The sequence below is a fragment of the Phymastichus coffea genome, unplaced genomic scaffold (genome assembly GCF_024137745.1).
Source record: "Phymastichus coffea isolate CEN01 unplaced genomic scaffold, Cenicafe_Pcof_1.1 PCOF00093, whole genome shotgun sequence".
Taxonomy (NCBI): Eukaryota; Metazoa; Arthropoda; class Insecta; order Hymenoptera; family Eulophidae; genus Phymastichus; species Phymastichus coffea.
The window spans coordinates 709,472-729,633 of NW_026706904.1; the positions used below are offsets into that span (position 1 = coordinate 709,472).

Consider the following 20,162-nt stretch of genomic DNA (forward strand, 5'->3'; position numbering starts at 1 on the left):
TATGCCGGCGACTACATAGGCTCCAAGATGGTTATATCGAAATCGTTAATTGCTGGTTATGCTTAAATTTATTGACTAACATTTGATACTGACATTATCGTGAGTTCCCAAAGTTAAACCGACTGCTTCAATCTCAAAATGTCGAATTTATTCTTGGTTACAGGGTAGATCGTGCACCCGTCTATGTCTTTTCGGCAAAGTAGTTCGCAATGTGAATCGCAAATTATCGACAGTGTATACCTGTAAACTCATCGTTGCGCATCTCTTTAGAATCTCTCAGCTTTTTACACTCAATTTGTCTCAACTGTTAACTGCAAGCAAGAAACGTTTGTAAAAAAAAGAAAGGTGGCGTAGTTCGTGTACTTCTAATAATACATAATGCTGCATATACTAATATATAATGTATAATGTAATATATAATGTATTATTAATCGAAACAAAACATATTTCAACTTAATTAGCTGATATTCTTTTGTCTTATTTGACGCTATGCTCGATCGATTTGGCAAACGAGGAAAGAAAATATCTTTTTGAGATTTCGTTAACAGATTTGTTGATGTTTTTGGAAAAAATAACAGTTCGACATTGCTGTGGTCAGAACATATGCACGCAGTTGACTAGCAAAATTTCGGACTGTTATTTTTTCCGTCAAAAAGATGTTACCATTAATTATTTGCATACACCAATGGAGCACAGCGTCAACTAGAATAACTATGGCAGGCGAGAGCAGCGATCAAAGATAATCTCTTGAATTGGCAAGGATTACGAACTGAATGAAAAGAAATTCTCACCGAAATAATGTTGAATCTAAATTAATAGCGAGCGAAGAGACCAGCTGGCTGTCACGTCAATCTTAATTAGGAGCAAGAGGATTAAACAGACAAAAACGAGAAGTATCTCCCACTCGCGTCACGCTCGGAAATCATTAGCAGGCAGTTGACGTAGGCGCCTCCGACGATGGTTACTCTGAAAACCAACCGCGAGATTTGATTGCCCCCGCAGAAACTGGAAGTCCTTTGGTTAATTAAAAGCTGGAAAACATCCTGTGAGCAAGGACCGCAAGATACAGCCTTTATCGAGATCAGACTCGGCTCATTGGCGCGCGGAAACTGTTGATTTCCTACTTTTACAACGCCACGGCGATTGGGCACTCCTCTCGCACGCGCAACTTTCTCAGCGGAGAGCGAGAGCTCGCCGCTTTTCGCACCGTCACGGCGGCGCGCTTCCAGGCGCCAAGGTCGTCGGCTCAACAGCACCGAGGACTCCATCAACCCGCTCGTTCATTGAACGGCGCGAGCCATTTTCATTACACTCAATTCCGCGCTGATATCGATCTGAGGCGCGGGCGACGTCATCTTCCGATAGAATATCGACTTTCGCCCGTCGCTTTTATTTTCAATGCACAGTTTATTACGGAGGCGTTATATCGCTCGACATAATATATAATTGGCTATGCTCATACTTTTCCGAATGTAATTTACATACATTGAACATTCAAAGATATATAGAGAGATTCCGCGCATTAATTGCGGACGTAAATTAGCATAATACCCATGCATAATGACAGCACAATAACTTATGCAATAGATGAAAGAAACAAAATTAATCCGACTCTGGGCAAGAAATTTACTAAAAAAATGAACGAAATGCGCTCTTGCTTAAAATAAAGCGTCCTTGCACGAAAAAGCGGAAGTACTTTCAAGATAAAATTAATACAAAATGAAAGTTATTCTATCGGATGATGTCTTATTATCGTCATACGTATTTCGAATGACAAAGTATAATTCAAACGTCAATTACAAACGTATCTTGCGCGTTAAAATTGAATAAATGTTAAAATGTTGTGACGATTCAACCAAGAATCATGAAGCTACATTTGAGAGTATATTTAGAACGAAAAAAAGTCGTTGAGGCAGCAGATGAACAACTTGCTGTGATTTTTCACTATTAATAAAACTTCGTTGGAAGGCACTTGATTTGTCGCGCAGAATGCAAATGGAGGGAAAAAACGATGAAAGTAACTTTACATTAAGAGCACTCATAAACGTCGTCTCACGGTATTCCTCTAAACGAAAACTTTGTGCAGGTCGTACAGCGCGAAATAAAAAATTCCGTCGAGTTATTTGTAATTATCGTCCAGCTGGTATTTGTAATCAAAAGGCCAATTATAATGGAACATTATCTGGAATTTCCGTGTATGTTGTATGAATCGTTGTACAAATGAATCGCGGAGATTTTCATCAATATCGTCTTGTTGAAACTGTTTAACTTGCAATGATTAAGCACAGCAGTAGTCCAGTGTCGCTGGAAAAAGACACGTGTGAGTTCTCGAGATGAGATCTGACCTTGGTTAGGACTATAAAATACAGAAAAACAGCGAATCTACTAGACGATAAAATCGAGTCTGTTGCTCGTTCAAATATTTGGCTTTAAAATTTCAACAGCGACATGTTAATCGAAGTTCTACGGAATCAATTGAGATTAATGAAAAAAATTTTCGAGACACCCTAAGAAAAATGTTCGTAGAGGCAAATTTTTTCTGATAGTGTTTTTTTTTATGTTTTTACATAGGTAGGAAAAACCTGTAGCGTAATTTAGTGGTTATCAAATTTTTTTTTAAAATGATTTATGTGATATTATCCCTGGAATCTCTTTTAACAGCGTTGTAAAGTATTTCGCGCGTGTATTATCTACATTTATAAAATAATGATTTGACAATGATATTATAATGTTCATGAACCATAGAAGGGGTATGGACAGATAATTAGCTCTTCAATCGGGAAATACTCATCGAAGTTACATAATTGGTGAATTTCCAAGCATCGCAAGCGAGATATTGCTTCTATCTGCAATTGTTTTTTTCCAACGAATTCAACCGCCATTGCAACACTCGGATAAGCGATGCCTAATTCACTCGCGAGACAAAGAACATTGTTTGCCGCTAACTAAAAAAATATGCTTGTAAAACGTCCAATGATGCTCAGAAATGTCGAAATAAAAATGCTGTCAAAATGTAACAAATGATAATTTGTTGTACAGGTTAGTAGGCAAATGGCAGAAAATTGACACTGTCACGTACCTAGACTTTTGCAAATTTGATCATCCTGAAGGTAGTTCACCATGAAGAATTCTATTTTATTCAAAGGTAGAAAGCTGTAAGCGGCAATCATACACGAAACTTGACACATCAGTGCTTTGCCGTAGAGATTTCTCAATGAAGAAAACATTGAGTAAACAACGAGAGTAAGTATTAAGAAAAACACAGACAAGTAGTTCGCAACGTTTTCCGTCCAATTCTTAAAGTCTATTAATGTTTCTTCCAGTAGAGTTTCTTCTTTCTCGCACATCATCATCTTCAGCGCCTGATAAGTGCCGGAGATGGCAATGCAATAGTAGCGCGGATCAAGCTCCATAGAAACTTGGCCAGTCGACAGTTTAGTGAGTACGACTGTACCATCGGCCTTAATTTTTTTACTTTCCTCCGCATGAGAAATATTGCCCGCCAGATAGTTCTGGAATATGGGCCTGGTGAGGCAATTGTTGTTGTAAATGATGTAAAAGTCGTCCGTCAAATTGCCGTTGTACACGTCTTTCGGGACCTCCGGTATAAAGTCCCCGCGATCTTCTCTGTCCCGCGGCGAATGGCACTTCTTCGAGTCGTGATATTGACCTGGTGGGCAACACATTCTCACGCATTTCTTCACTAGGCAGGGGCAGCCGCGAAGTTTGCCATTGCTGTAGAATTGCGCACTCACGGGGAAGACGACACGGTCAAAGCTAACCGAGCGGTCGTCGTTGACGGTTCCGTTCTCCAGCTCGACCGACATGAACTCGGGACACGGCTGCTCGTCCGAGGCGAAGACGCCACGGGCGAGCGACAGCAACGCCAGCAGGAGCTCGATGTACATGTTGATCTCCATGGTCGGCGGCTGTGTCCTGTCCGCTTTTGTTCCCTGTCTCCTCGCTGCTCCTCCCTTCTCTGCTTAGGCCTCGCTTGCCCGCGCGTGTCCGTACACTGACGTGCCGCCGAGTTGGGATGCAACGATAGTGTCGTTATTCGCTGCAGCACGTGCACCACCGTTGCGGAAGATAGGCGTCTGAGAGCCGAAGCCGCGCAGCCACAGCCGCGGCACAAATTCAACTGGCGGGCTCAGCGACCAACGCTCATAGATCCTTCCTCTTTCGATCGACTACGAGTACAGATGCAAGAGTCGCTCGTTGTCACGGCCGGACGGACGCGGAGCTACACGAAACGCTCGATGGCTATCGGTAGAGCCACGGTCGCGCCCACACTTCACTGCCGAGGACGAGGAGGCCGATCGATCGATCGATCGATCGGTCTACATGCTCTACGCGGCTGAGAGATAAACGAGCGAAGCTCGCACGGTCAGGCGCGTTTTCGACTCCGCGTCTCGCGCTCATCTGCGAGCGTCTCGCGCGCGCTCGGTCTGGTCTTGTATAGCCAAGAGCAGCCCGCCGCGGGATGATGGGCGCGCGGCACGCTTTCTCTCTCTCTCTCTCTCTCTCTCTCTCTCCCGCGCTCGCGCCGCGTTCGTCTAATAACACTCAAGTCGGCTATCACGCGAGCTCATAAGGCAGCCCTGTTCCGTGTGTATACGTGACAGGAGGCGCGTGGCTCGTCGCCGGGCGACTTCTTATTCCCGACGAGGGAATTGCGGAGCTCTCCGTCGTTCATGCCCAATTCCCTTAAAATTCATTCGTTTCAAGACCGTATTTCGCTCTCCTACCGCGCGTTGCTGCTTCTGATCTACCGGAAAATCCATTTGTTCGATTATACATCAGCGACTTAGAATGAGACTTAGGTCTCGTATATAAGAGTTGAATATACGTAATAGTTGGGCTCGTATAGCTTGGAATTGCCAGTGACGCCATCCCTACACATTAATCTCACCGATCAGTTGGTCACTCAAATTTTTCGAATGATCAAATATTGGCTTGTTATTTATTTTTTTTTTTTTCTTCCCGACCATTATCTCGTCCGGCCGCACGCGCGATTGCGATTCGTAACAAAGCGTTTCTGGGCTTTACGCGCACGCGTCTCTTAGAGCGATTTATCTTGATTGTATCGTGCGTTGTCCGTCACTCGACAGATTTTATTTAAGCATGGACGAACTTGCGCAGATTTATTATTTTTACAATCTCTATGAATACCGGGGTTTTTTTTGAGGTGTATCCGAGAGAACCTATGCTGATTGCCTTCGCCAGCCGTGAGTCCGAAGAAATATCTGACGCGTGTTTCGACATTGGATTACCATTCGAAAAGTGAACGTCAGGATATTGAAGGATCAGTAATTACGCGCGAGTTACCGAATAATTTCTCGCCGAGGCTGTACAGGACATCCTGTTATTGGGCATCTCTTTTAGACGTAATAACTGAATAGGACTACCGTAAGCGGTCGTAGAGAAAGTTACCGACAACTGTGTAGAACCGCCATAAATTTATAAATCACGACACGTGCGGATCAAGATACGTCGAAAACATTATAATGCTCTTGGATTAGTGGCGAATTAATGACCCCTGTGAGATCTGACAATGAGATATATTTTTTCTGCGATAACCGAGCAGTTTGAAAATTTATTGGAATTATTCGCGTAAATATTATTTAATTACAACGAATGCTAAAGTAATAAAATCCAATCGAAAAACAGTTGCACCACCGAAATATTAATCTTTCTGTTTAAAAATGAAAGCTACTGAAATAACGATCAATTGATTCTGCGTGAAAATTCTCACATATCTCACAAAAGCATTAATTTTCATGAGAGAATTTCCAGTCGGCCTAAATTGTAATCGTCGGAGCGACTCTTTCGTTTTTAAATTTATACGATGAGTGACTATTCGCAGCATCAAGTGGAGCAGTATTTAAACATATTTTACCATGTTAGTCATGATGTCGCGGCCGAACGAGATATACCTAATAAAGTTGAAATTTCAAAAATAGAACTGGCAACCTTGAAAAATAATAAATGCAATGCCACGTGCACCGTCGCCAAAAAAGAAGCTTCTTTTCGGCAAATGCTTGTTTCCAAATTAGCCTTCATAACGATTTCAAAGAAATGAAAGAATTTAAATCAAGGAACGTCGGAATCCTTGGCAAAGTGTTCATAAGTATCAGCATGCGCGTCGTATTACATTTTGTAAAAGCTTATTTTTAAATTGATCGTTGTAATTAACGTACGAATCTACTTGATGAAAACAACAATGCATATCCAATATACATTGGAATGTGCGAATTAACAAATTTTGAATCTCTGAAATATTGTAAAAGTGAATGCGTCTATGTGTGCGCTTTTGGCGTGGAACGATTTGCTGAAGTTTATAGGTTCATAAATTGTATTTATACGACTCTTTTACTTCGTTTGACATCGTTTTTTTCTATCAGTATAGCAGATGTGTCCAGTGGACTAGTCAGCTGCTAGGCTCTGGATTAAAGGAACATAAAAACAACATATAGCATTATTCTGTGGAATTTACAAGTAAATATATCTTGCATACTTTAAATTAGTTGATCAAACATTTGAAATAAATTTGATATATTTAATATAATGGGTACCATAGGCTAATAAATAGAAAACTGTATCATTTTACGAAGCCATTAAATTACGAAGATTAGTAGCTTACAACAAGTAATTAACCTAGTTTCGCATGCTAGAAGTGAAATACCACATTTCGGAATTAAACCTAAGTTGATGATTCCATCGAGATTGAAAGTGTGTCACCGCAGGTTACTTTGATCTTCCGGGCTAATTATATAAAGATTCAATAATTATTTTTTTATAACGATTAAAATTGTAAATTTTTATCAAATATTGCCAAGTTAAAATCTGTACATTCAAGGGCAAAAATTATTTATTTCAATTAAATATTTGCCTTCCATAAAGCACTATAAAATTTGATAATTTTCAGTTATTAGTAGTGGAATTTATTGAGTATCCACACGCGAACAACATTTAGTAGTGACGCGCGACACCGCGAGCATATCAAAAAGATATTGCCTGAAAATTCCGTATTTATCGAGGTTTTTGTTTTAAATTCGAAATTTTCGTAATCTTATATTTTTCTTATTTGAAGTAATTATTAATGGTATCTGCCGAAAACACTGTTCTAAAATCAGAGATTTACATTGAAATGGCGAAAGGAATTTACAATCAACATCGAAAGCATCTAAAGTACGCGTAAACGAGTTATCAGAAAAGTATCGTATTGACCTAAAAAATGGTCGCTGCACAGTAAAAGGGATCATTCCAGATATATATCATTTCATGGTTTTACGCGCACGCTAAGATATCAAGGCAATTGCAATGAAAGCTTACGTGAGCTCTCGCGTAAAACATTCTGCAGTTCAACGAACTTTAACCAAACTTTCCCGTTCACTTAACCCGAAACTTCTTATGAATATAAATGTTATCCATCGCAATTCTCAATGGTACAGTTAGAAAAGTCATGCGCGAAATTGAATTCACGCTATATTGTGATATCACAATACGCCATATAAAAAATCTCGTAAAAATGTTACGAGACCAATGCGAAAACAGCCCGACACAAATAACATTTTATAAAAAAAATGATCACATCTCACGTACGTCTAATTGTACTTCTCGAAAAAATAATTATTTGTTATTGTACCATTATATTTCTCATAAAAAATAAAAAATATCGTTATCGATAATTCACCTCCTATTTATTCACATAAAAGACATAATTAAGCAAAAATAAATTCACAGAAAAATTGTACCTTCTGTAGTCTAAATTGTACCATCAGTACAATTCTATAAATTTGTTTCTAAAAGAAATAATAGGACAATTACAAATTACCACTAATTGTTACAACTTACAAGGATGTCATCCGAAAATGCACTTTGCGCAGGCGTAGAGCTTTATTTTTGCTTAATTATGTCTTTTATGTGTATAAATAGGAGGTGAATTATCGATAACGATATTTTTTATTTTTTATGAGAAATATAATGGTACAATAGCAAATAATTATTTTTTCGAGAAGTACAATTAGACATACGTGAGATGTGATCATTTTTTTTTTATAAAATGTTATTTGTGTCGGGCTGTTTTCGCATCGGTTGTTACAAGAGCGTCCTACTTAAAATCTGATTGTTATGATGTCGATAAAAGTGGATTTCTTTATTATGAAAAATACTGATAACGTATTTCCCAACCGATTGATTCGGCAATACTGGTTATTTTTTAAAAGATTTTCGGGGTATAAATATTTGCGCTTCTTAATTAAATATGCTGCTTAAAGCAGATTGAAAGTTTACTGCAATTTATTTTCGATTAACGCAAGTTATTTGAACGATCATTCAGACGTATGATTCGTTTATTTAATGTATATTAAAAAAATTCTGGTCAGACCGTTGAGACAATCACCATAAAAAATATTCAACACTAGCTTTCGAGAAAATACAATTTCATGAATATTACCAAACGTCTAGTTAATCTTTGTAAGCTAGCTTGCTAATTTCAAATGGAGATCAATGACACACTGAATTGCACTACATTGTGCACATGCCTATACTGAAAGGCAAAAAAGATTTTTAAATTAAATGGGGCTAATGAGTACATTTTTCAAATGAGATTACTCCGAATAAAATCGGTTCTGAGGTTTTTACATTCCAGTAAGATGCCCCGATAGACTCAAAAATAAAAAAACGATCCAAGTAGATTGTTCTTAGAAGCCGTTAATAATAATTAATGATATTCTTAATACTTTTGTTTGAAATAAATGTCTGGGACGCTATTAGTTCGACAAAACCTATAAAAATTAATCATATTATTTATTCAACCCACATTGTCATTTATATAGTTTCACGAGAATTTGCCAGATTTCACTGCATCTCTGGGTATAATATTTATTTTCAGCTGTTTCTTCATAAACCGGTTCGAAAGCCAGTATATATCAAAGCAGTTATAAATAATAAACTTAATTTAATCTTAGAAAAATTGTGTTTACAAGTCGGACGCATATCGAGATACTTTCATGTATTTTTTACGAGACAGAGAGGAATTTTTGATCGTTGAAAATATGAGTTTTCCCGCTTTGCTCTCGTCATCGCCTACATGATTTTCAATTAAGAGCTCGAAAACCTGTCGCAATGTGCATAAAAACAAGATCGTATCGATGAAATTTAGATGGACAAATAGAAGTACATAGTTACCTAGCGAGCAACACAACGGCGTGACGTCGAGAAGCTGTTCACCGAGAAGCTGGACTATGGCCAACGCAAAGTAAGCGACCATGAGGTTCGCCACGTAGACTCTGACGACGATTCCATGGATGTTTTGCAGATCGCGTACGACCATGTAAATAAAGAAAGTGGCGGCCAAGAAGATCGCAGACATCAAGCTTACAACCGCGAAGAACTTGGGCACGTCTTTCGATTCCGGCAAGCAAACAGCTATCACCGTGGCGTAAGTGTTATTCTCGGCGAGCATCAGTGCCAAGCAGTAATCGCTCTGAGTGATGAGAGACGGGTACGTCAGATTTTCCGTGAAAATCGTGCCGTTCTCCAACAAGTAATAGACATCCTCCACAGGATCGATACCGAAACTCCCATCCGGACACGGGTAGTAATAAACTGGACGAAAATCGTCGGCCGTCAAATTGGACGGTTCGAAGTCGCCAGTGTAGATTTCGGGAAAGTCGATGGACACCGAAGGCTCGTCGGTCTCCAGGCACTCGCTGTGCGAAAAGTAGAAACCCGGCGAGCAGCACACTGTCACCACTGGCTTCGGCCATCGTTTCGGCCTTGCTCCTCTCATTGAATGGTCTACTGTTGTTGCCTGCGGATGTCATAAGATCGTTATGTGGTTTTCTCACGACGATTTTTGATTGTGTTTCAGCGTGGAAAGGTCCGCTTTCGCTTTCGGATTTGTTGGCACCGTATCCACAAACGTCGACGACACTCACGAATGTTACACAAATTAATTTGTAAAATTCATAACGAAGCGTGTTAATCTAGGACAAATTCTAAATTACGCCGACGATTGCGAGAAACTTTTGCTTTATTTACAATATAACTGGGGTTCCATGCGGGAAAAGTCGTAGGTATCATACTGTTCGACAGAAACACGCACACACGTACGATTCTCGACACGTTCGCACACGCGATGCAAGTCTGATATAACAATTACCAACTTTTCCGTTGCCATATCGTTATACAGTGCAAAATTTACCTAATTTGCAATTATACTTATGGTCATAATTTTCAAAAGATTATGCAACGAGTTGTATAAATTATTCTCAAAGATAATAACATGTAATTACGTCGAGTGTGTAATTGAAGTGTTAAGAGCGAAATTACTCCATTGTTGTGTGCTTAAAAGAAATAGAGCTATACGTATAGTCATAAAATTATAATTAAGCTGTACAAAGTATCTCATTGACAAAAGTGCACGAGTGCTATTACAAATGCTGAAGCGCGCGTTAGATTATTAAGTATCCATCACGAAAGATGGGTGCATATGTATACACGTGGGTTACAAACGAAATCAGTGGTCACTGAGCGCGTGAGCAAGTTCGTTAAAATGCCACCGACGTCATTAGATTGAGTAATTTGTAATTACATTTGTGAGATCCTGAAACCTGGCGATGAATGGTAAGACAAAAAATTTCGAGGCAAAAAAAACACGCGACGATTGGAGAACGCATCAAAAGAAACACGCCGAGTTTGACTTGTTAATCGTGTGGTCAGTGGAAGCTTTTGTTGGAATTTTGATACACGCGCTCTGTCGATCTGACATTAATAACATTCGAGTTCATTGCTTACCAATGTCAATACAATTTAAAATATATGTACTGACGATGGCAACCTATTGATAAGAGTGTATGGTACTATTTTTGGCAGCATTTCTATCTTCGTCACTTGTCTACCTGACACGTAGCCTGCAAAAAATTTCATGCACTTTACGTATGAAGCAATGAATACGGTTATGAGACTGACGTCGATTACGTATAGGGGTCAGCACATCAATTTAACGCTTAATATTCACCTGCATTTCTACACTTCTAAGTCATCGGAGATAAAACGACCTGTATTATATTTATTATCTGTCAACTATCGACAACATTGAGCGTATATGTGGTGTTTGTCTCATCGTATGTAAATGAAGCTTATAGGCAATAGTCATCAAGCTGATCGGGAAGAAAATTGAAAAATTCCGATGCTTTTATTTGTCATTCTTCTCCGAAACTTCGAGAAAATTTTCCCGCGATCCGCAACCATGCGAATGAAGCAAACGTCCTACCAAAAAGCAAACGGTGCCTCGACAAAGATTTTCACGCCAATGAAACACTTGCCAACGAATAGCAGCGCGCGCGTAGACCTTTTCTCGCGTAAAACACACCAGTTTGCACACTCCGAGGGTTGTCGATGATCACCTCATGTCGACCAGCCGAGTGAACATCGCCTCTATTGCCAGTCGAGGCAGCTAAGTTGTCGCCGAGGCGCAACGCATCGCCGCAGTGAAAAACCGGCTGCAAGCAAGCGACGCAAAGGAGCAACGCGATTTGCATGTTGGCGCCTCACCGCACAACGCGACACTGATTCTCCGTGTGGGTCGTATGCGTTTTCACCTGCTACTGCTGCTGCTGCTGCTGCTACTGCTGCTGTTGGACGCCGGTTCCTTCCGCGCGCTCTACTCGATTTGTTGTATCCGTCGTTTTTTTCTCTTTGGCGTTCGATTCACATTCTCGCGACATTTACGCAGACAGTCTTGCACTCGAGATTTGCATTACTGGAGCGAGTATTCACAATGGCAGGTCGGCCAACGTGCGTTTCCTTTTTCTAACAGTGGCAACAGACATGGCGTGCGGCGTCGATCGATTGAAAGTGGTGTCTGCGTGAATATGAGGATGCTAGTCGACGCTCCTAAATATACACGACGACTTTTACGTCTCGACATTGTGGGAAGATGATGACAGTGTGACACACTGAGAGAGCAAGAAAGAGAGAGAAAGAGAGTTCGCAGCTGACTATTAGTATTAATAATATAGCTTCATTCACGAGTTTTTTCCCTCGCAAGCGGAAAAGTTTCGCTTGATACGAAATTGATTTTTGATTGTGATTTAGATGTCGCCAACGGCAAATCAAATCGTCGGGTCAAACATCATTGTCGTGCGAATTAAATATTTTGCGAACATGGTTATTTATGTATATAGGTTTGTGATTTAGAAATATTGTTTCTTATTATATAAAACGTACAGAAACACCTAACATTGTTTCTATTACAACTGCAATGAATACATTTTATAGAAACCAGTTGTTGTCGTTTACCTTCGATGTATTCTTTATAACACAATGTATGTTTACGAGATACTGCAATTCGCTATACATATGTCAGCTTCAAGTAATTTTTTATAACTCATTACTATGGTAAACGACGTCGTACATATATCTGAAGATTTATTGATTGACATCATCTATTTTGCATTATCAGCTATTTTGCAACTAATTAGAAAATCTACAAATCTAAAAGTTTGTACATGCCCACGTATGTATTTGTTTCTATACTATTCATTTAATGGTATTCATACCTAACTGCAATAGTTACGAAATACTCAGTTTGATTTTCCAATAAATTTCTAACAAATTCTTGTACAATGTTATACAATTTGGAAATCAAATACTATAATGACGTTTGTAAAAATTCTCGAGCTTAGCCGAATGATAAATATGATTCATGCTCTTGAATATATACCACAATATCCTTTCGATTACGTCAATTAAAAAATCATTGGGGCTACATGGACAATGATAAATAACTCAAAAGATTATTTTATACAACATGCTTTGTATTGACTAAAAGCGAATAATGTATATTGTTGGAAGCTTTTAAAAGTATATCCGTTATAAATTGGAGTCAAGTGAATGTAATAGTGGAGTCGTTTTACATTACATTATTAACATTAATTTTATTTTTCCAAAATTGAAAACGATATCAATGCATATTATAAATGTGTATGAAGAAAATAGCTTCAATTCAAAGTAATTTTATAATAATTTATTTTTTATGCTATTGAGATATAATTATAGTCGAAGGAATAAACTGTATACTATTATGAGGAACCCTGATAAACTTTGGAAGATAAAATTAATTCAACTTAATTATGACCCTATCAAGTTGTAATTTACAGAAAATGCACATCAGTTTGATGGTATGTGAAAGGAATGCCATATTCAGTGTTTTAAAAAAGAAACGAACGAAGAACTAGTTAAGTGAGTGTGTTTATAACTTAACACCCACACTCCCGTCGCGAATTCTCTCTCTCTCTCTTTTTCTGTTTCTTTTTTGCTGATTTCGCGCTCAAGACGCGTCCATAGTTTTCTGCGCGACATTCTGGATAACGTCAACAAAGCACAACTGGACCCTCAAGCGATGTTTGACTAGGCCTTCTCTAACGGTCTGACGCTCAACATTGCCAAGGCGAAAGTCATTATCCAGCGTGTTGGCATGTGAGCTTTACATCTATTTGCTGTACTTTAGCGTGATCAACAAGATCCTAATTCATCACCCATCCACTGTAAGAACTAAATCTTAACGACCTCCTTGACCTAAATCATCACACCGTTGACGTGACTCGTAAAGTTCGTAATTCATTGTACTTACTGAGATTCTACAGGAAGGCTCTCTCTAGTAGACTCAAGAAAAACCTCGTCCAGACACATCCTTGCTTATTTTAAAATTGTTTCTGGCGTCTTCATGGACACTGATAAGACTTGAGTCACCTACATACAGTCGCTCACAATGTCTGCGTCCGATTCATTGTTGGCTTCATTCCTTTCGTCCCGACTTCTTATATCAGCTGAAGCTGAGATGAGTGATCTTAAGCGCCCGCCGGTATTTCGCCTTGCCAATGCTTCTCTAACAGGTCGTCATTCGGCTTAGTTCTTAACAAAATATTCCGATAGCTGTCCTCTTTTGCGCTGCTCGCGCCGAAGCATGAAAACGCTTTCTTACTTTACGTATGGAGCCTATCATCTCGACCAGCTGACTGTCGTGGATTTTCCCTTGACAAACTCAGTGAGCTTGAAACCTGACTCTGTCTCGCTCAAAATCCGATAGGCCGAGTCCGAGATTGTGAATGGGAACTTAACTAACCGCGAAGCGATAAATGATGCGATGCCTTAGCCGTCGTTTATCGCCCTTTCAATTGGCAGAATCGACCTCAACCTAATCTTATGCGCTAATACACTTTACATCTGTCCCATACTTTTCCTAGAATGCTTTAATTTATTCCCAGAATATGCCGTAAGTTGAAAAATGTCCGGACTTTTTTAAGACTTTTTCCTTACAATCGTCAAACTTACTTTTTAATATAGTTAATAATTTTCGATATTTTTGTTCTGTTAGTAAAAATATGTAGGTATTCGTCTCAGTGATATAACCACAGCTATGTTTTATAGAATTAACTTGCGTTCATATGGTACAATTGATATTTTATTTTTATTGATTGCTCAATTTAACCTGCGTCATTATTTATACGATAAAACATGATTGATCGTTCGATTATTCTTCTCAATCGAATGAAATTCAACCTGGTTTAATTTATGCACTATGGCCGTAGAATATTTATTAAATGCCTGCAGAATACTTCTGCTTACAAGATACGAAATTGAAGAATACTATTGAAACCCATCGAAAGACGGTGGTTAATGTTTGACGCGCGGGCACTCCTGTACGCGAATGCATTTACCATTGCTGCTTTTGTCGCGCACGTAGCTCTCTCTGCAAACGCACCTCTTAGCACAAACTGCTGGACTCGCGCAACGTTCGCCCGACGAACGGTCGTCGTTGTTTACATCGTCGCAGCTTCTCTCGCAACCGGATGCGCAGGTGTTGTACAGCTCGTTCTTACCGCACTGCTCGGAGCTTTTCTTTGAAGCTGGATTACGTTTATCTGCGAGGCGAACGTTCCATTTCAAAGTTACAAAATGTTACAGCTTGTGAACAAATTCATGTTGGTCTATTTATTCAAGGACAAAAGAGAATAGAGCACGTTTTCCTTTGAAAGAGCAATCCAGATATTATTTCCAAGACAAAATATGGCAATGTAAGTAAAGTAAGCTAGCAACTACCCGCAAAGTAAAAAATTCAAAAGAGATATTACCAATCACATTAGCCTCGATGTCTTCGTTGTTAATGCTCAATGAACTGACATCGCGACCAAGCAACAAGACCAAGAACTGAAACGCAAGAAGACAGCGGAGAAACTTCATTGTTATTTTTGCTGTCGTCGTCGTAAAGCACGAGCGTTCACAAGTTACAATTGAAAAGAAATCGCGAGCGGACTGCGTTAAATAGTCTGCGTAGCGAGGTAGATTAAAATACAACAAATCAAAAATAAACCGACGGCATGCGCGACGAGATAGCAGAACTGGTTTCATTTTCTTCCGTTTTTTTTCCTCGCCGGATATGTCAGCTTGGAGTTTAGTGTGACCATAATTCAGATAAATACGGACAGTATAGGCATGCTTCACGATGGAAGCGTACCATTATTGGATATTTCGTATGGATCTGAATTTAAACGAGACGGTATTTTACGCGCGAGTGCGCTTCAACTGACAATTGAAGTGGTGCTTTTGGAGAAACCTATGTAATTATTGCGAGAATTATTACGTGCGATAAAGGGGGATATTCGAATAGCGATTTGATGACTTGAATTTTCGAATATCAAACACACGTGACAAAAGTTTGACCAATTATTAGACATTTGTCCCAATTCTTAATGTTGAAAACAATTAAATTGTCTAATTCTCAACGATTCTACAGGTATACCGGATTTTGCATCACAAGCGAGCTATAATATTTCCGGAGGATTTTGGTGCGTTAAATCCAAATCTGGTCTCAAAATTGTTCCATCACGTCAGGTTTTTGAAATATTCTAACCTAAAAGTACAGAGAACATTGTTTTTTTATCTATTTAAGGTTATGTAGCATCGTAAATAAATTTTTCGATACTCCGGGCGCAAAATGCATCTTTCCCGCACGCTCGGCAGAAAACCTGCGTTGAAAATCGCACTTTTCACACGTCGTATCAAAAAATGCAATACGGCACATGTTCGGGAAAGAGTTTCTCGTCTCGTGTACCTTTCCACCATCGCTTCGCTCGGGCATAAACGCCACACGAGATAAGAATCTACGTTCCCACATTTGTATCGTAATGTACAATTTGTCCGCCAAGATATCGCACTTTATAATATATATATTTATGAAATTCTCAAAATTTGAAAATCCATTAACCCTTCCAAGCACACATTTTTCTATTAGCTTTTCTTGCATGAAGAATTTTACTCGAGGATTTTTGAGGTCGCTAAATACGAATCTGCCATCAGAATTTCAATTTTTCAAAATCACGAGCAAAAAAAAGATAATAGAAAAATGTGTGGTTCAAATGGTTAATGGATTTTCAAATTTTGAGAAATTCAAAATTATAAATATTTCAAAATATTTCAAATTGTCAAAAAAAAGATATTTGGGAACACTCAACGGCATTTGAAAGGAGAAGATCTGTACTTTGAGATGCTTAAATAGTTTTCAGAGAAAAAATTTATTTACGATGCTACATATATAAAAAAACAGTGTTTTTTGCACTATTAGGTTAGGATATCTCAAAAACCTGACGTGATGGAACAATTCTGAGGTTAAATTTGGACTCAGCTCATCAAAGTCCTTCGGGAATATTACAGCTCGCTTGTGATACAAAAAATGAGCTATTATTTGTATACCTATATTATTAAACATATACTTTGTAGAACGTAAATTATATCGCTCAATAATATGTTTATCAATAATTCATTCTTTCATTTCAACATATCTTATCAATCCACAGTTGAATACGCATGTGCTTGTATCTCGAAAAAAGAAGAAACGAACAGTATCCCTCAAGCAATATCAACAAAGTAACAACGCTATTAAGATAAAGCCGAAGAAAAGCCGTAAAACATTAAGCATTGTAAAAAAAACGTTCAAACTCAAGCTACTTCCAATTTCACATCTCGCGTTATTTCCGTCACACTTGCGACGAGAATCGATGGCGTTTTATTCTCAAGGATCACCGCCCATAAAGCACAAAGAAAGAATGAAACTTGTGCACGTTTATCGACTGGTTCAACTGATCATTGTATGCGAAAGTTTTCGCATAGGTTAGGGTACATGGCAAAATCAATTCTTGATGTCGATGACGTTTTAGCAGCAGGTACTTATTTGAACCGCAAGCACTCTCGGGAAAGACGCTTACCCATGAAACTTGAAAATTACTTGGAGCAAGGAAGAAGACTGTCGAATTCCATTTGGCTCGCGGTGCAAAATTTGTTCGACATAAGCGCGATATTACAATGGCGCTGCGTGGTTTTGTCTCATGACGCAGAGTATCGATAAACAGGGTCAGCCTATTATGTTGGCGATCAGCCAACTTGCACATGTTCATCGAATGATCGTTGAACCGTGCAAATTACGAAATTATATCGACAGCTCGCAAACAGGACATTCTGTCCTGCGGAAGCGCTATGACAATTTTATTGGCGCTCAATGAATTTGTAATTAAACGAGGAATCCGACGTAGGTTAATTATCGAGTTTCGTTTCACTGCGAATCACGAGCTAAATACTGATTTTCCTCCGAGGGAAATTGAAAATTTTAGGTTTCGCTACTGAAATCTTCAACATTTCATGGATGATTTTGCCATAAACAATAATTGGTCACATTGTCTGCTAAGTATTATTTTGAAACTTAAAAAGTTAATAATAACTCTAGTATCCTTTTTTAAATAATTTATAGGAATAATATTAGAGATTAACATTTGCATCTCTGCCAAAATCAATACTGACAGAAAATTTATTTTTATGCGTATTGAGCGTATAATACATAAAGTTGAATTGTCGAATTAAGTCAACATAAAATTGTTTGGTTAATTTGAACAAAGTCACTTCTACTAGACGTTAGTATTTTTTCTATTTCATTCATGACTACTTATATACATTACCCCCATTAGTATAATAAATAATAATAGATAAATAATAGTATAATAATTAATAGTAAGGATAAACTTAGATTTATTAGAAGACACGTTTGATCCATTACACTAATTTCTGTCAAATCCCTACCTACTATTAATAACAAGATTATCTTAATGCTGAGGTATTCAATAATATTCATCATAAACGCATTAACAAACACGTATGTTTACAAATATTATCCAAGTTTTCTCTGAAGTGTCGACAAATATTCAAAGTGAAAAAAACTATCAGCTTCAGTTAACTTTCTCAGTTTTATACACTGCCGTCCATATTTATTTGCCCACCCAGAGAAAAAATTACATAAAATTAAAAGTTTTGTTACTAAGGAAGTATTCACCCTATCGAAGCCTCCGGGAGCTCATTTTGTAGGTTCTGGCGAGTACTTTAAGATACATGTCCTCCCGAATCGATTAATAATTTTTTTCCATGTTTTATCAAGACATAAAGGTAAGTAAAAAATCAAAAATTTTTTGCCCACTTTTAAGTCCGAACATTTTTATGGGAAAAATTTCCACGATAAATCTAAAAGGAGTATTTCGAAGCTTGTTCGAAGAGCTTTCGAATGTGAGGTAGCAGGATGTTTTTTCATAATTAGCTTAAAAGTTACAGACGTTTGAAAGAAAAAAAACACTTTTTTTCGAGAATTATTATTTTGGTACCATCTACTCGCATGGAAAAACTTTACTCGGAAAAAACGTGTAATTTGTAGCGTAGAATCAACCTAAATTTTCTCAGATTTATTTCGTAAAATTTTTTTTCCTACATTTTGGAGTCGATTATTGTACGACTTTGTGGTATTCTGTAATAACTGGAATACTTTATTATAGATTGAAATGATCATTTTCTTAACAAGGAACAATAAAAAAATCAATAGTATAGAAAATATCAAATATTCAGTTTTTATTAGTCCATTATCGAAATAAATATAATAAATAAATAAATTATCAATCCATACGTTTTGATAGCTTTAGAAATTCATGTTTCTTGGTAGTAATAATAATAATAGTAATAATAATAATATATATATGTATATATAAATATTAAGAGAAACATCTAAACAGTCAAGTCACTCCTAATAACATAACAGTATGAGAATCTCACAAAAAATTATCTATTTGAATTTGATTGAACTATAAAATTATAATACTGTAATTAAATGTTTTTTTCATCAAAATGCCAACCTTTGTTCTTGATAACTGCTTTGCAGATTCTTGGCATTCTCAGGATCAAATTTTCCAAGGTGGAAGCTGGAATCTTCTTGCAGGATCGTCCATAAATGTTCTCTAGACGTAGGGCAAATTTTCCGTACTGCTCGGTCGAGTTCTTCCCATAATAATTCAATAGGATTCAGATCAAGTGATTGAGGAGGCCATGTCATGACTTGTAGTATTTGCCGGTTCTGCAAGCTCTCCAAATAATTTTTACAAATGTTCGAGGTATGTTTCGGATCATTGTCCTGTTGGAAAATAAAATTGGGACCGAGCAGACGTCTTCCAGAAGGCACTACGTTCCTTTGAAGTATACTTTTGTATTTTTCTTTATTTAATATTCCTTCAATTCGGATGCAATCCCCTACTCTGGACCCTCCAAAACATCCCCAAACCATCACAGATCCTCCACCGTGTTTGACAGAAGGTACAATGCACTCCCGAGAATGACTCTCATTCTTGCGCCTCCTAACATAAACTTTTCTTTTTGAACCAAAAACTTCAAATTTCGATTCGTCACTCCACAATACTTTCCTCCAATCGTTCACAGTCCAATCCTTATGCTCTTTGGCCCATTTCAATCTCTTAGCCACATTTACTTTTCTTAAAAGTGGTTTTTTGACTGCTATTCTTCCATGAAGCCCTTTTTCTGCGAGCCTTCGTTTGACTGTAGTGACACTAATCGATTTACCAATACTTTTACTTACTTCTGATGATAATTCTACAGCTGTTAGGCGGCGATTTCGAGTACTCAAGTGAACTATATTATCATCTTGTTTCTTCGTCGTTTTCCTCGGTCTGCCTGCATTTTTTCTTGTGGTCACTGTGCCAAATTTTAAAAACTTTTTTACGTTATAATCAACCGTACGCCGTGATAACTTGAGCGTTTTAGCTATATCCCTA

At 38.0% G+C, this 20,162-nt stretch overlaps 2 protein-coding genes across 3 annotated transcripts in view; both read right to left on the reverse strand.

Moving 5' to 3' along the window:
* The window catches only part of LOC131669477 (G-protein coupled receptor Mth2-like), a 66,165-nt gene that overhangs the window by 17,166 nt on the left and 28,837 nt on the right, over positions 1-20,162 (reverse strand). The gene's annotated exons all lie outside the window — the stretch shown is intronic.
* On the reverse strand, positions 14,657-15,266 carry LOC131669479 (chymotrypsin inhibitor Ani s 6-like). The gene is made up of 2 exons (XM_058944369.1): positions 15,144-15,266; positions 14,657-14,933 (listed from the first exon to the last, which is right to left on the reverse strand). The coding sequence occupies exons 1-2, from the start codon at positions 15,250-15,252 to the stop codon at positions 14,686-14,688; spliced, it is 357 nt and encodes a 118-aa protein (XP_058800352.1). The 5' UTR covers positions 15,253-15,266; the 3' UTR covers positions 14,657-14,685.

What these genes read in the sequence shown, in the direction of transcription:
- LOC131669479 (XM_058944369.1), bottom strand. Translation starts at nt 15,252, where the DNA reads ATGAAGTTTCTCCGCTGTCTTCTTGCGTTTCAGTTCTTGGTCTTGTTG. An exon ending in CATCGAGGCTAATGTGATTG is followed by an intron (nt 14,934 to 15,143) that starts GTAATATCTCTT and finishes TTCGCCTCGCAG; the next exon opens with ATAAACGTAATCCAGCTTCA.